The sequence below is a fragment of the Meleagris gallopavo genome, chromosome 2, assembly GCF_000146605.3.
Source record: "Meleagris gallopavo isolate NT-WF06-2002-E0010 breed Aviagen turkey brand Nicholas breeding stock chromosome 2, Turkey_5.1, whole genome shotgun sequence".
NCBI lineage: Eukaryota > Metazoa > Chordata > Aves > Galliformes > Phasianidae > Meleagris > Meleagris gallopavo.
In genome coordinates this window covers 47,149,098-47,166,042 of record NC_015012.2, presented here as the reverse complement: position 1 = coordinate 47,166,042, position 16,945 = coordinate 47,149,098, and the positions used below count along the sequence as shown (strand labels likewise).

At 41.7% G+C, this 16,945-nt stretch overlaps 1 protein-coding gene across 1 annotated transcript in view; it reads left to right on the top strand.

The window, feature by feature from the left end:
* LRP11 (LDL receptor related protein 11) overlaps nucleotides 1-16,945 on the top strand; it is a 103,369-nt gene extending 86,424 nt beyond the window's left edge. Inside the window, 7 exon segments of the mRNA XM_031552205.1 lie at nucleotides 5,337-5,500; nucleotides 7,814-7,955; nucleotides 9,938-10,063; nucleotides 10,781-10,963; nucleotides 10,966-10,992; nucleotides 15,917-16,018; nucleotides 16,294-16,945. Of these exon segments, the coding sequence (XP_031408065.1) occupies nucleotides 5,337-5,500; nucleotides 7,814-7,955; nucleotides 9,938-10,063; nucleotides 10,781-10,963; nucleotides 10,966-10,992; nucleotides 15,917-16,018; nucleotides 16,294-16,448 (899 nt within the window). The 3' untranslated portion in view covers nucleotides 16,449-16,945.

The window sequence follows — 16,945 nt, the reverse complement described above, 5'->3', positions numbered from 1 at the left end:
GCAGCCCGGCAGAGCGCTTCGAGGGGGGTCTGCCGCCCGAAAGGTACCGCCCTGCGCAGGTTTCCCGTGCGCCCGATTTGGGATAGAGCCTTCTCAAGAGCGCCGGGGTCAGGCTGATGGAGGGGAGGCCGTTTCGCAGATAGACCGGAGGTAGCGTGGAAGCTCTGTGAAACCGCCAGAGTCCAGGCCACGTGAAAAGCAGCGGTTTGATCAGCCCTGAAGGGTATTTAAGCACAGTACAACCCAGAGCAAAACCCCATCAGTGACAACTGCTCTGTATCTGGAAGCATAGTCAATTTCCTAACACCTGATCAAGAGCCTGCACTCTCTCCCACCTCCTGCAAATATCTTACATTGTTGAATGGTTGCATCTGAACTCTTGCCTTACTTTAATTACCTTCTGTTGACAATATTTCCTAAATGTCTTCCTTCATAAATGCCCTCCTCAGCGTTCACCTTGGGTACAGACCCAGGTAAACAGATCGCTGCATCCATCTCCCTACCCAAGTAACCAATCGCTGCATGCAGCCTGAAGGAAGGAAATCTGGTGGTGTTGTGAACGAAGACACTGTTCTCTGGAGACCTCTGGTATTGCTCAATTGGCTGGGAGGACCTCAAAGTTGACTAGCAGTGGAGGTTCCTGGATGTGGGGGAGAGCGGGGGCTGGCTTTCTGGAAGTTTTCTGAAGGGCCTAGATAGGTAAGCTAGAAAACTACAGGGAGATATCTGTGGAATTGAGACAAGGGTAAGACACTGGAGAGACCCAAGGTATGGCTTTGACATTTACAGCTGGGCAGGTTCTACACCCACACTATTGTTAATGTAGCAGTTTCTGATGATTGCATTTTATAACCCTGCACTTGCGAGATAGAAGGCTTAACACTGGAGTTTAAGTCAGAGAGAATTTAGCAGCTTTGAAAACCTTCAAAAATATCTTTTGATGTCCTGTGTCATTTTGAAATGCCTTAATTCCACCAAAATGTGGCCCTAGTGTAGAGTGTAGTCCTGTCACGTTGTAAATAATACCATTGTTGAAGCGATAATCTGCCTATTAGAAATCTTGAATTCCGAAGCCTTGCTTCTTTGGCTGATTTATGACTATCAGCACTGGGCTAGCAAAGCCATTTCTGTTCCTAATCTGCAAATTGCTCCATGTCCTGTTGGGTTTATTTAGGAGTCTGCCCTGCAGGCGGTATCAGAAGCTGGAGATTATGACTCCTTCATGCAATTAAGTCAGAGCTAAAGCAGAGCTGCAGAGGAGAATGAACTTCTATTCAAACATCTGCCATCCGTGACATAAACCAGGAAAGATAAATAAAATTAAGATGAAATTATTTTGTTGTCTGATATCACGTTACCACTGCATTCTTGAATTACGTTGAAAATTAATCTGGACAATGTGATGAGGATGGATCTCTTTTCCCTTATGTCACCGCATGGTTGAATTTGGAATCTCCCAAATCTCGGGGAAATATCTTTGGTTTCGAGATTTTATGTCACCGGGGAACCATTCTTTACCTTTTCTTTCCTTTCAGATACTGTGGTGTTGGGTCTTCTGTTTCTCTTTGATAGTCCCAAACCAACACCTGTCCATAAATGTGGTGTCCCTGTAATTCGAAAGTATTTTATTTCTGAGCAGTAGTGTACAGCAATCACTATGGCGGTTTGATTTTGTTTGTGTTAAGGACCTTCAGTAATCTGAAACCAATTGCAGTGACGGATGTGTATTCTTCGGATCTCGTGCTCCTCTGTGTACTTCCAGGAGGGCCTGTGGTAGGGTGAGCTTTGGAGGCTGAACTTCCCAGTTTCCCAGCCTTGATTTTTCCCTGAGTTTAAACCCAATTTATTGCAGGGTTAAGTGGCAGATTTATTTAGCACATTCGGGCAGTTTGTGCTGTATTAACACTGAAAACCCACTGAAAGAAGAGGAAAACCTTTTTGCCTTTGTTAGACAAATTCTTTAATTCTGGACAAAGAAAGAGTGCTTGAATGCTTCAACAGAGATGTGCAGCTTCCATCTCTGATACTCAGCACTGCTGCACAGTGGGAGATGCAGCATTAGGGTAAAACGGTATCATGGGAATTCAGTAGTGAAACAGCCCTTTACTGCAAAGCCCTCACTCAGGCAACTAGCTGGCAGATCCGTTACTGGTGGGCCATGTCTGTGTGAAGGAGGAAGGAGAACAAATCAAACCTGTTGTGTTCCCCCTGCTTATGAAAAAGGAGTTGCTTATAAAGTTACAGCTCCTTTCAGTTCACGGGTCTGCCCCATCCCGTGCTACAGACTCTCTGAGGTCATTTTTTTTCTTTAGAAGAGATGAGTTGATTTGATGTTGATTAACCTTTTTGAAAATATTCTGGCAGTGTACAAGCAGTTGTTGTGTTTTCATTCTGTGTTTTGACAGGAAGGAATCTCTGTGCAGTGCCTCAGCATGAAGTGGCCCAGCACAGCTCCTGCCAGCAGTATGGCTCGAGCTTCAGGGTAGCATTCATCTGGAAAGGGGAAACACATTAGGTTGGATATTAGGAAATATTTCTTCCTTGAAAGAGTAATGAGGCAGTGGCACAGGATGCCGAGGGAGATGGTGGAGTCACTGTCCCTAGCGGGATAGTAAACTGTGTGGATGTGGCACTGAGGGACATGGTTGTTGGGCATAGTGGTGTTGGGCTGGTGGTTGGGCTGGGTAAACTTAGAAATCTCTTCCAGCTTTTATGATTCTATGATCCTTATTGCTTATGGTCCAAGGGAGCTGGGGCTTGCCTCTGTCTCAGAGTTAGCAAGGAAATCGTCAAGTTAGGTAAAGCAGACAGGTAGCACACAAACACTTCCCAAGTAGGAAGCAGAGGAATGAGCTGTGCCGTTTCAGACCCAGGTCAGTCAGATTCATTGTCCTCTTTTGACAAGTAAAGTGAATAATTTGTAAAAATGGCACATAATTCGTAGATACCAAATAAGAGTTACCCTGGTACCATGCTGTTGGTGTTTAGTAGTAGTATTTTTTTTTGCACCTAAATGGTGCTTTTTAAACATCCTTGGTTCTGAAAACTGTGTGTGTAAACATTAGGCAAAGCTTCCTGCGCCAGCTGGATCACTAGGAACTGTTTCATACTTTCTTATATCAGGTTCTATTTTAAGTTATTTGTACATTTTCCTATGTTAAGGCACTTGCATTGGAATTTTCTGTTTTTGATTTCATCTGTTTTTCTTTGATGGCTTCATTAGAATGTCTTAGAGAAAAGCAACAGAGAGAGGGTCTCCTCTTCTGTTAGTGGCAGTAATGTGTGCCACTGCTTTGTGAGCTCTGTGCCTTCAGGCAGGTTCTTGAGACTGGTCAGGGACGCATGCCAGGCAGATCCCCACACTGGTAGCAAGCACCTTGTTTTTCCTCGTGCTCTACCCAAAGAGAGGATTTACAGGCATAGGCTTAGGAGGTGCTTTTCATAGCTGAACGTCAGTGTTCTTTGCATCTACCTTCTGCATTCAACTTGCTGTATACTCTGACTGTTGTGTATTCATCCTTCCAGAAATGGAAGGAAGATGTCTCCTGCAGATAATTAGGCTGAAAGTTCTATCTTCAGTAAATCTGGTGTAGTTTGAAGAAGCAAGCTTTGTGGATTGCTTGCATGGGGTCAGAGGGAAAGCAGAGAGCAAAGAACAGAAAGTACTGTGCCACTTCAGAGTGCCAAGGAATACACTGTGCTCAGAGAATGAATGAAAGCTGGTCAGGGAACTGCAAAAAGATAAGATCTTATGGCTAGATTAGTCGAATGCTGACATGTAGAATTAGATCATAACCCTCTCTTTCCTGCACCTCCTGAATGCAGTGGACAAATTACATGAGCCACATCTCACAGGCTGTTTCCCTTAAGGCACTGTGTGCTTTCTTAGAATCATAGAATGGCTTGGGTTGGAAGGGACCTCAAGGATCATTAATTTCCAACTCCCATGCCACAGGCAGGGTTGCCAGCCACAAGATGATGTGCTAGATCAGATTGCACAAGGCTCCATCCAACCTGGCCTTAAATTCCTCCAAGGATGGGGCATCCACAGCCTCTCTGGGCAACCTGTTCCAGCACCTCACCACTCTCTCAGTAAAAAGCTTCCCCCTGACATCTAATCTAAATCTCTCTTCCTTTCATTTGAAACCATTCCCCCTTGTCCTATCACTATCTACCCTTGTAAAAAGTTGATTTCCCTCATGTTTACAGACCCCCTTTAAATACTGGAAGTCTGCCTTCTGTTTTCCAGGCTGAACAAGCCCAGTTCCTTCAGCCTGTCTTCTTGGGAAGGTGCTCCAGCCTTTGGATCATCTTCGTGGCCCTCCTCTGGACCCTCTCCAAAAGGGTCCTGTATTGGGGGTCCCAGACCTGGATGCAGTACTCCAGATGGAGCCTCACAAGGGCAGAATAGAGGGGGACAATCACCTCCCTGTCCCTGCTGGACAACCCCCTTTTGATGGAACACAGGATACCATCGGCCTTCCAGGCTGCAAGCTTTCTTAGCCTAACCTGAAAAGCTTGTGCTCTGATTGGCAAAAGTATTTAATACTTACAGTTTTAATCAATTAGTATCATATTTAGAGTATAACAAAATGCCACAGTCAGATGGTATGAAAATCAAGTGTCATACATCAGACAGATCAGACTTAAAAATGGTGCTCATTTCTCATCACTGTTTTCATTATGTTGTGCACTGTTTTACTAGGATGTCAATTTACATTGAATAACCATCAATCCTGTGAGGACATACCATAAAAAGAGACGAAAAGAGCCTTGCTATGCAGAATACTGTAAAAGATGTGCAGCAACTGACATCTGAATATCTAGGTGGTTTACATTGAAATCAATTTTCTGTAGTTCAGATCAAAAATGCATTGATGCTGGCAGTCCCCTTGTATTAGTGAAACATCCACATAGGGAGGATTTTCATGCCACATGCTTGCAAGGTAACAGCTATTTCCTGAAGATGTGAACCAAAATGTATACGCATGTTTCAGTGAGAAAACACAAGTTTGTTTCCTTAGTTGAAGCTTAGCTTTTGAAGAGCTTTTCTTTTTCACCCTGCACTAAGTTTGGAGAGCAGCCTTGGAGCACCATCTGACAGCATACTCAGCTAACAGATGCAGACATGCTGAGACAGTTTAACTGCATGGTCTTCCCATGAGACTTGGAAAGATTGCTGCTGAGTGCTGAGTAATGTTTTCCTCTTTTTCATGTAGTTGCACAGTGGTGAATCAATAACTTAACCAAGAAAAATATGTTTCATATAAATAATTACTGAATTCCCTTTGATGAATGACCAAGCCTCTCTCTTTTTTTTTTCTTTTAATTTGAAGAAGAAGAATTTGATGAGCCTCCAGTGTGCAAGGCAGGACAAGATCTTGTGCTGCAGTCACCTGTCGACTGGGTGATTTTGGATGGTCGCGAAAGTTCAGACGACCATGGAATTGTGCAGTATGAATGGACGTTGCTGCAAGGTGATTCATCTGTTGAAATGAAGGTACACATGGAACCGCACATGTAGCCAGTTATTTGCAGGTTGTTGTATTCAGTGTAGCTCAGGTTTAAATGTAGGACTAAAAATATTAAATTTTTGTGTTTGAATGAGTATGGCTAACAAGCACCATAATTAGAAAGACTGCACGCCTGAGCTTTCATGTCTTGTGGGTTTTGTAGTTCATCTATATCCAGAGTGGCACGTAACAATCAGCAGCAAATGTGTAGGTCTCATGTGTTTCAGCTCTGCTTTCTTTCCTTGTTGTTTGTTCTCACTGAGCGTGGTTTTCAGCCTATGTGATCCAGGTTAGAGACACTTCAATAATTCAGTTACTGAAAGTCATAAGGTATTTCACCAGCAGCCTTTCTGTCAATGTTTGTGGAGAAACTGCAAGGAAATGTCTGATGTAGACCTTGTAAGATATCATGAGATCCTATTTTATTATACCTGTAATTGGGTTTCAGCTTAAAATTAACCATCAAGAGAGGGATTCTCCATTCTATCCTTGTTTACAGCTCCTATAGGAGCAGCAGCAAAGAAACAGAAAAATGCTTCAAACCCAAAGTGCCAACTCACAGCCTGTACACAGGGCACATCGTTAAAAGGGTGTGTACCATAGACATCATTGTTGCTGAGATGCTGCTGATGGATAGGAAGAGTTCTAGGCCTTTAAACAGGACAGGACCAGCAACAGGAACAGTCCAATATCCAAGAGCCACCGTGAGCCTCCTTCCTGTTTGAAAGGTCCTTAAATAGAGACCAGTTTTTATTTATTTAAACCTGCAAAATTCTCACATTCATCTTGATGATTTCTTCATATTTAATAAATAAAAACAACTTTGAGAGGCTTCTGCTTAAACAGATGATTTTTTGTTGTGTTCAAACTGTTGTGTTCAAATGAGCAGGGATTTCTCCCACAGGTACATAATCTGATGGTTATCCTCTGCAGTTTAATTTTTGGAGATGAATTGATAGTTGTGATCATTCATACACATTCAGTTTGCTATCTTCAGTGCTTTTGTTGTCATCTTGATGCCAGTGGATTTCTTGTGATCGATTCTTCATAAACTGTACATGAAACCACAGTTGCCAGGGAAAATGAGATTGTGTTTATTTATGATAACTGGCACCTGTTGCTTTGTAGTTAGGTACCAAAAGTAAATAAAAAGTACCGGACATGGAAAGACTGCTATAAAGAGTTCTTATCGTACTGTAGAGAAAAGACAGTGTTTTTTTGTTTTGGTTTGTTTTTTTGGTATTGTGACTGCTTAGCTTAAGGATATTGTGCTTCTCAGATTGCTATCCACATGCTGTAGCTGAGAAACTCTGGCAGTTGTGGGTGATTGTTGTTTTTTTTAATGCTGATTATCTGGAAAGTTCTCTAGTTTGAGCCAAAGTTTGGAACAAAGCAGGTACAGTCAGGCATCCATCAGGGCAGAATGGAGATAAAAAGGAAAGCACAGGGATTGTGTGTTCTGAAGTCAGCTGTGCTTCTTTGGAATTGCACTGAGAAGAGAGCTGTACTTTGCAGTTCATGAGTTTTAAATACCACACTTGCACTCCCAGCAGTCGTGGTGAAGGACAGCAAATGCCTTTTTGAGCATATTTAGTTCTGTAATACAATAAACAATAATATTCTGCAGTGTCATATCCATCCTAAGGAGATAATCAATAGAAGGCTGAGATAACAGTACATTTCGGTAAGCACAAATGGAAATTTTGTGTTAGGAAATTAACTTTCTGGAAGAAAAAAATGAATTTACCAATATATGTCTTTATAATGGTAGGCCTAGGACTCTTTTAACATATTTTTGGAAATTCCAATTCTCTTCGTGTGAAAAGCATTGCACAGAAATAATGTACTTAGTCCTAGAAGTTACAGACAGATCCTTTATTGTAGAGAGCAATGATGTCATTGCTGCCTACAACTTCCTGAGGAGGATAAGCAGAGAGAGAGGTGCTGGTCTCTTCTCCCTGATCACCAATAGTAAAACATGAGGGAACTGCATAAAATTGCACCAAGGTAGGTTCAGACTGCACATTAAGAAAAATGTATTTACTGCGTGGTCAAACACTAAAACAGGCTTCCTAGTGGGGTGACTGATGACCCATGGCTGCTAGTCTTCAAAAGGCATTTGGACAGAGTCCTCAGTAATATACTTTAACTTCTGGTTGGCTCTGAAGTGGTCAGAATAGATCTCTGAACGTCCCTTCCAACTGAGCAATTGCACTGTATTGTGTTGTACTGTATTGTGTTTAACTCTGCTCTGCTCTGCTCTACTCCAATCCCATTTTTTTTTCACATTCTTTTGCCAGGTACCACAGCCAGGAACGCTGAAGCTGTCTCATCTTCAGGAGGGCACATTCATTTTCCAGCTCACCGTGACAGACACTGCTGGTCAGCGGAGCATGGATAACGTCTCTGTGACTGTTCTTCCCATGACTCATTCTGCAGTAGGTGAGAAACTGACTGCAGCCATTGCCCATATGCCACCTAGGGTATGCTGCTCAGAGCAAGGGTCTTGATGGAGGCAGAAATCTTATTCTCCATTTCTATCATATTATTTCATATCATATTATTTGCTGTATAATAACATCTCTTTCCATTTTGAGTTGCTGCTTCAAATTGAAGAAGCAAACATCATGCTTGTTAGTGCAGGAATACTTCAAGCTTTTAAATATTCATACCTACACTGCTAGTAAGCACTTAGGGTTGGAAATACTGCCATATGCATCAGACACACTGTAACTGTTCACTGTGTTGTCAAGAGGGGTATGGAACAGGACAGGGTTTGTGCTACAGGGAAGACCCAATGCACTTCAGCTTTACTGTGTAATTTTGTGAAACAGTGAAGCCTTATGTTATTGTGAAAACCAAAACTAGAACTGACCCATCATTTTTTAAACTCTGAGTTTGAGAAGCATATAAAAACTAAAAGGTAGAAAAAAAGACAGATTTCAGTGGCTGTCAGTTTCGAGCTCTTTAATGTAATAACTTCTAATTATGTTGTAATTAGCAGGATGCTAATACAGATCTGCTGCTATGGCACAAAGTAAAGGGTAAACTAGCATCATTAATGTGTTGAGCTGATCCAATGAAAGCTCTGCACCACTGCAATATGTGAGAGGGTTGTCCCAGTGGCAATAAATAGGTATCATGAAAATCTGCTTATGAATCTGTTTAATAATATCTGTGCTCCAGTTATGGGCAGTAGAATCCTATTCATTAATGCTTAATTCAGCAGAAGCAGCCAGAGAAGTTTGCTGATTTCTTTATTTTTTTTTGCTTTGAGCATCTGTGGCATCTCTTGAGTGGATTTGCTTTTTTTTATTTCCCCTAGTCCCCCAGTTATGTTTGCACTTCAAGCACTACTGCCATAGTTAAACCAGTGCGCAGTGCCTCAACGCACACAGGACCTGCACTGTTATTAGAAGTTAACGAGATGCATTTCCAGAGTATGATTTGGGGATTTAAAAAATATTCATGTGTTCCTGCCATACTTTCATTTGCAGTGCAGAGGTTTAATGTTGTTGCTGTGGTGCATAGCAGTATGACAACCAAAGGCTGTCAATTGCTTATGCAGACTGGTTTGCTGTTAGAACCATAATCCAACACTGAATTTGACAGTGCTTTACAAAGCGATGAAATGCACTGCTGTTGGAAGGACAAAAACACATATATAAAACATTTGATAATTACAAGGATCAGGATGGGTTTCAGGAAAACTTTCAGTATGCAGCTGCAATTATGAATTGCCAAGGGACATTCTCAGTTTCCTGAAAAATCTAAATACTAAAGCAGGCAGCAGGCAGTTCTCTTGGTAGATGTCGCTTGTAAGACCTTGTGCTCAGAACTGTTCTGGCAAATGCTTCATAGGAATCAGTGGATTGTTCATGTGGATAAATGATGAACACTCTTCTAGCATCCTAATTACTTTTAAGAAAACATTCCACCTGATGTAGTCCATAGGTGTGCCTGTACGATAACTTACTGTCAGTGATACAGAATGGGGACGCGGTAGGAATTAATTGTTGGAGAAATGCAATTCCAGCCACCAAGATTTCATTTATCTTCAGGACTGTTCTTAGTCCTCTAAGCCTGGAAAGATCTCCTTTCAGCATAGGCTGACAGAATTTAAATTGCAATAGGGCTGCTGCATGGATTGTAGGGTGCTACAGCCTCCAGGTTAAGTGAGTTTGTAGTAATACATTTCCAGAAGAGTGATGAGGCTGCCAGGAACAGCTATCAGCTGTATTACCTTTTCTGTCAATATAGTATCGTGCAGCTGAGCCTGGTCTTTCTTCAGCTTTTCCTGTGGTTCTTGCCACAGTGTGGTTTAGTGGTTTAGGTTTTTCCTGGGTGCTGCAGATTTTAGTCATTGACTCGGTACTTACTGTTTGGATTTGTCTTTTGGTAATTTGGAAATTGTTTCTCAACAGCCTGTGTCGGGGTTTGCACTCGCTACCAGTTTATCTGTGATGATGGTTGCTGCATTGACATCACGTTTGCTTGCGATGGAGTGAAACAGTGCCCCGATGGCTCCGATGAAACTTTCTGCCAGAACCGTAAGTGCCACATGGGGTAACACTGAATGTGAAAGTCACTGCAGATTGAACAACCAAAGGGAAATGATATCCCCTTTCATGGTTTCTCCTCTTTTGAACGAGCAGCTTGCTACCAGCATGGAGCCACTTGTTGGATATAATATGTGAGAAAGATTTAGATCCACATAGAGCAGATGCTCAGAAATCAATTCCATTTTTTTTTCAGTGTATATAAAAATGATCAGAGGTCTCCAAAGAACAGATTTTGAGTTAGTTTTCTTTTCAATCAAAACTGAAAAGATTGGTTCTTTCTGTCTTGATCTGAATGAGCATCTCAGAGGCGCACTTCAAAGTGCAGCTAAGTACCTGAACAGAACCAGAAATGCTGGATATTTGAGCATGCAGGGGAATCATCACTGTTGTTCTGTTAGTTTTCATTATTTGCCTTCAATATATGCCTGTGCTCAGCAGAGTGAATAAAAATCATCAGAGGGTGAACTGTCATGATGGCTAACCACTTTCATTGATATTACAATTGCTGGATTTCATTTTAGAGTTCATGAGTATATTCTTGCTCTATAGCTGACTTTGGGCAACTGGTAACCTGCTAAGTACGCGGAACTCATGTTTCATCATATGTCTGAATCTAATGAATTTGTTTAGTTTACCTCTTGAGGTAGACTTGCAGAGTTCTCCATCAGAATATAAAAATTTTGATTCTTGATTCTATTAACATAGTCAGCCCAGGACGGAAGACAGTGACTCATTCAGCTCTCAGCACTACTCAGCAAAGGACTGTAGGACTGACAGAAAAAACAGACGAGAGCTTATCTGCAGAAAACACCCTGAAACCCACTGTCAGAAATCAACTGCTTCTTTCACTGGATGCAGACACGTCTAACCAATCGCTTTCTCAGGGACCAAAAAACAAAACAGTGGATTTGTGCCAGGTAAGAACTGAAAAGGATCAGTTTCAATAAATCACCCTATCTTGAGGAAGAAAAATTCTAAATTGTACCTCTGGGGGAGGAGAAATCTTTCATCACTACAGAGTAGGCTTGGTCTTTGGTAACAAACAACTTCAACCTAGTAGTATTCTCCATACTGCCTGCAAGCCCGTTGTGAGTCACTGTGTAGTGATACTACAGGCACCAGTCATCAAACATTGCCTTGGTAAAGCTCCAGAAGCTGCAATGACATTGGTGTGCCTTTCAAGGCAGCCAAAATACAGGTGGTTCCTGCTGGTAAATTAAAATGACCTGAAATGGCAATTGAATGAAAGCAGATCTGTGCACGGAGCCTTAAATGAGTGCAAAACCTCCCAGTTTTATTTCTTCAGAGTTCAGATAGATCCTTGCTCCCCAGGACACAGCTAATTATTTTCTTCTTACAAGAGAGCAGTGCTTAGTGCCCTCTGCTGCTGGCTCTCACAAAGGGCATTTCCCTGGTTCACACTTGTATCTTCAGATTCTTGAATTTCATCTGTGGAGTCTGCAAAGGGAGTGAAAATAATGATCAACAAAAACTTGATTGCTTCAGAGAATAATTAGAAACTTATGGCAATGCATTCTTTCAAATGTTTCCACTTTTTTGTCAGTGTAAAACAACCTCATTGTTCCTTATCAGAATGAGTTGAAACTGCAGTAGGCCCCAAACCTGTTTGGCTCTCATAGCTCTGTGCGACACGTGATACGAGCCTACCTAAAATAGAGGTCAAGTTGCCAAAGCTTGTTGCAAACTCTAGTGGAAAGCCAGCTGCTAACTGTCTTAAAAACCACTGGACTTGTGAATCCGGAAGTAAAACCAAATTAAGATCACTAAGCTTGGCAACCTGTAATCAAATATTACAATCAAACATTAAAATCATAAGTTCATGTAAGAGTGACACCTCTATGCCATCATTTCAGTGTCTGACCTTTGCACAGTAACTTGCACAGTTCTTGCTCTGAAGGTAGCCTTGTACATAGCAGTAAGCAATAAAAAAAATATATTATAAAACTAAAAATAACTTGATGGGTTTTCAGTGGTTATTGTAGTACCAGAAACTGCTGTAATCTAATATTTTAAATGAGCAAGATTTCCAGCTGACCATGTCTGTCTTTAATTCTTTTGACATCAGTCAGAATTTTCAGTTGAATTTTATGTAGGGATTTCCTTGTAGAAGGAAAAGACCCAGTGCTTAGTGAGCCAGTAGCCCAATATTTTTAACCAAAAAAGCAGCAGGAAGCTTTTAAACAGCTATGGCTCAGTGCCAAAGGGGGTGCAAGAGATAGGATGTGAAGAGGAGCTAGGTACCCAGCTTCTAAGGGCAACTGACAAAATCTCCTCTGAGTTGCTGTACTCTCTTGCAGACATTAAACTTGATAGCAGTCGTACACTGTACATTACCAGTCCTGCCACATGAGAAAGCATCACAGTTGTTATGGACTTGAGCTGACAGACATCTAACACATTCCTAAAAACACACCCAGATTCACTGAGTTCAGTTTCTTCCCACCAATCTCATCTCCTTGAGATGACAGACCACATTTAATAACTACAATTACGCTACATTTTCTACAAAAATGCAATGATACTCATGTGTTTTGTTAGATAATTGGCCCAGAGAGAGGGAGAACTGGATTTGGTTCCCAAAGGTGCATGTCTCACTTCCCACCTCTCAGAGAAGTGTCCATGCTGTTGTCAGTGAGACTTGCCAGCTCACTGCAAGGATGTTTGATTTGATTTAGAATAGCAAGAGTAGAAAGTGGAGATCAAAACCCTTCCTTAGTGGCGAGCACACTCACCCTGGGCATCCTGACTGCTTGTCCTTTCTCTAGCCATGTATGTGTGTTTTAGCCAGTGATTATTGAAAGTGATTACTGAAAGCCATGTACTTGTATGCTATAAGGAACCTGCTTTAGCAGGGGGGTGGACTGGATGATCTCCAGAGGTCATTTCCAATCCCTAAATTAAGTGCCCAGGAGAATAGTATCATATAGGGAATATAGGGAAATTTACTCCAGAATGCCTTATCCTCCTAATAATTTCACTGTTCCCAATTTCCCTTAACCTGCTTTCTTTAGTAGACCCTCAAATTTGGCTCTGATTCGGTACAATTTTTTGGTAAAGATTTACACTTCTTCACATTTTCATACCAATGTGCAAGTGCGAGGTAAGGACTATCTAAAACTTCTACCTGACCTAACAAGGGATTTAGTAACAACAGAGTTAGAAAAAGTCATTCACTGTTGACAGTGGATGACCCCTATTCTGCACGCCTGCATTTCCAGTGAGGTTCCTCTACAGCAGTGCGACGCCAGGGGAATGCCAAGTCCAACATAGAGCCTACCTTGGCAGCCAAGTGCATAGAGTCTTTTGTAACAGACTCGTGATTTACTTTCGTCCAAGCTAGAAGACCAAATATTTTATTCCTTAGTTGGAGTGGATGCAGGAAGAGGAATTTGATGTCAATAGAGGAGTCCTTTCCCTTTGCAGACATGCCTCCAGAGTGAGGTAACCCTGACTGTATCTCCTCCAAAGGCCAGCTCAGCAGTTCTGCATGGCTGCCTCCAAAGTGCCCTGGCATTAATTTCCAGGGAAGCTCTCAAGCTAAAACAAGTGTATGGCACTATTGCACTTGTAAATGAAGTCAATAAAAATTTAGTTGCAGCAATGGACCAGGTTCTAAGCATCAACAGCCATTCTAGCAAGCATGCTCATGTAGACAGGTTAAACTCATAAGAAGCCTGAAGATTTTCACTTCCCAGCATAGCAAACTCAAGTGTATAAAACACCATAACAGCTTTGCATTCCCCTGGCACAGGGTCTGTGCATCTCTCCAGGCTGCCCACACCAGCTGTTCTGCAGTACTGTTCAGGGGTGGGATTACAAAATTTGACTGAGTGCCCAAGCATTAGTCATGTTTTCACTGCAGAGGCATGAACAGCAGTAGCTGTTACTTAGAGCTGAAATTTAGGGCACCCATAATGGACTATAGACTGCAATTTCCTAGGCACAGAATAGAAAATAATGAGAAAGTAAGAATAAAAGTAAACTCACATAACATGCTTTAGCAGGCAGGCAAGAAGCCCAAATATGTAAAAGCTATATCACCTTTTATCATTTATTTCTCCTTTCTCCAAGTCCCAAGGCAAAATCTCACAAGTTAGTTTCATGCTTCTTCCTTTCCACCTGTTTCCCAGTGGGTGCAGACACATGCTGTGTCAGGCTCCCAAAACTGTTCGGGGAAATCATTTTCCAGTTGATTAACAGATAAGATGTTGAATGGTATTGCCCTCAATAGCCTCCAGTCCTGTAGGAATAGCCCTAAATCTCAACAAAACTTACTGCTGCAAGATTTGCTGAAAGGATTCTATTATTTTTCTGCTCTTTCAATTTTTTCCTAGTTCTTTTCCATTTAGGTATATTTGCCAAAAGTCCTTACCAGCAATTGACTTAAATATTCCCTCCCTTGCTCAAATGGAAGGGAAATAAATTTATAAAACAGGCATTCAGACGTGGCCTTGTTATACAGACAGCAGCAGCTCTGAAAAGGAGCTCATACCTTCATTTCCAAAATAAAGAAAAATATTCATGTAATTCATTTAGGGAAACATAACTGAAACCAAAACCAACAGCTGTTTTGTTTGAGTTACTTTATACAGCTCTGGTACCTTAAAGCCAGCACAATTTACACTTGGCGTTCTCTTAGATCCTTTTATATGCCTGAAGAACTCAAAGAAACCTTCATGTGAGGAGAAAGAGGAGGACTGTAGCTTATTTCTGAGGCATTTCCCAGCACGTGATGTTGGGTGTTCATACATGCTGAGCCTTAATGACAGCCCAACAAACCCAGAGGCTGGAAGAACGCACTGTGTCTTAGAGTGGGGACATGAGCACTAACCTCACACCTGCAACAATGGAATAACTTTGGCTTAAGTTGAAAGGTTTTTGTATTTCCTCCTTACCCTGTTGAGACAACTTTCTGCTTTCTTGTTGGGTAGGAGGTGGATGAGTTACGTATTCAAGCTAATTGACTAAACGCTTCCTCTTTAACACCCACCTTTAAATGGAACGCAAGTTATAATACTTCATATTTTTCTGACGATGCAGCATAATGTTTCCATTTTTATCATTGCAGAGGAAACACATTTCCAAGAAATAGTCACATTGCAGCCAAAGTGCCCAAACACACTCATCACATTTAAATAAAAAAAAGATGCATTTCTGATTTTTACGAAGACATTGAATTAAGCTGTCACTCTTGCATTAAGCAGCCCTACAGCTATCAGCTCAGGCTTCCAGTGTTGGAGTAAGAAGAAATTCTGGCTGCATTAGTTTTTGCTCTCATGAAGCAAAACTGCAGTTGTCTCTGCTGCCAGAGTGAACACTTCTTGGCAGCAAAGTGTCTGCTCTCCTCCTGTGTTGTTACAAATGATGTTCAATTGCATCCTCTCTTCCATGCACAGCTGTGACTAAGTCATCATCTTTGAAATGTTTTCCCAACATACCTTTGTGTCTTCCAAGAACTTAAGTTCTGCTTCACTGCGTGGCAGATAGCAGACAAAATAAAGGAAGTTTGGGCAGCCTTTATATTCCCTGCTTTATAAGCAAGAAGTATGAAGGTAACATAACTTGGAACAGCTTCATTTTCAGTGGAATGCAAGTGCTTTTAGTATGCTTTAGCTCATATTGATTGGTCCGTACTCTGTTATGAAAATATTAAAAAAGGAGAATTTACATCCTTTTTTTCAGTGGAAAGTGACCCTACTTAGGTTTGGTCGAAATGCTGTGGTTTGTGATGCTAAAAATGAATTTACATTTTAGCATCAGTTTCACATTCTTTACAAAAATTCAAATCAGTATTCACTTGTCTTGCTTGGCTTTATGCAGATAACAGTTCCTCAGGGAAAAAAACAGATGATAAAAATGGAAATGGCGTAATCGTGCCAAAGAGAGATCAGCTCGGAGATGGTCGTCCAGTCCCAGAAACAGGTAAGTCTGACCACGTGAAGTCATTTTGAATTACATTAGAATTTTTCAATCAAGTAACACAGACCCAGACATTATAGGCAAGAGTTGAACAGTGTGTTTCCATACTCTGAATCATTCTCAGCACACATGATCACACATTTTAGTTTCTCAGTGTGAGTTGCACCAAATATTATCACCAAGCTGATAGTCCAGCTGTATTTTTGTGGAAAAAATTGAGTTCTTCCTCTACTGTTTCTTCACTGGATGAAGCATAATCTCTCTTACCCTTTCTGTAGGTGCTGTACTACCTTTGGCCTTAGGTTTGGCCATCACTGCTCTACTGCTGCTTATGGTTGCTTGCAGACTACGTTTAGTGAGACAGAAGCTGAAAAAAGCTCGACCCATTACATCTGAAGAGTCTGATTACCTCATCAATGGGATGTATCTCTAAAAATCAGATTTAGGTCTGTTGTTTTCTTCCCCTTCTTTTGTGTCCATGAACCTCTGCCTCTAAAAAAGGACCAAAACCTTTAGTTAAGTTTCAAATGTAGAAGAAGCTTCCATGATAAGGAAAATGTTTTCCCCCTTTAGTGATGAATACAGATGTGGGTGGGTGCCTGTATTCAGAAGCTCAGAAGTGTTCAGGCTCCAGAGGGTAGTTCCAGTTGGCTGTAGAAGATGCCACGAGGTGGAGAATTCCCCAGGGGACTTAGGATGCCCTCATCCTCCCCATGGCTACTGGGGTCCTAGGCCAGAATGCTGGGGCAGGCAAGGCCAGCAGGTCCCCATAGCATTAGCAGGGACAGAGGGCGGCTTGTCACCACCCTGCTGCCACCAGCGTGCTCTGCACTGGGTACTGGAATGCTGTAGACCAACATGAGCGTACCATCTAGTAGAGATGGATCCATGCACTTTCCACCTCAGACACTTGGAATGTTATCATAAAAA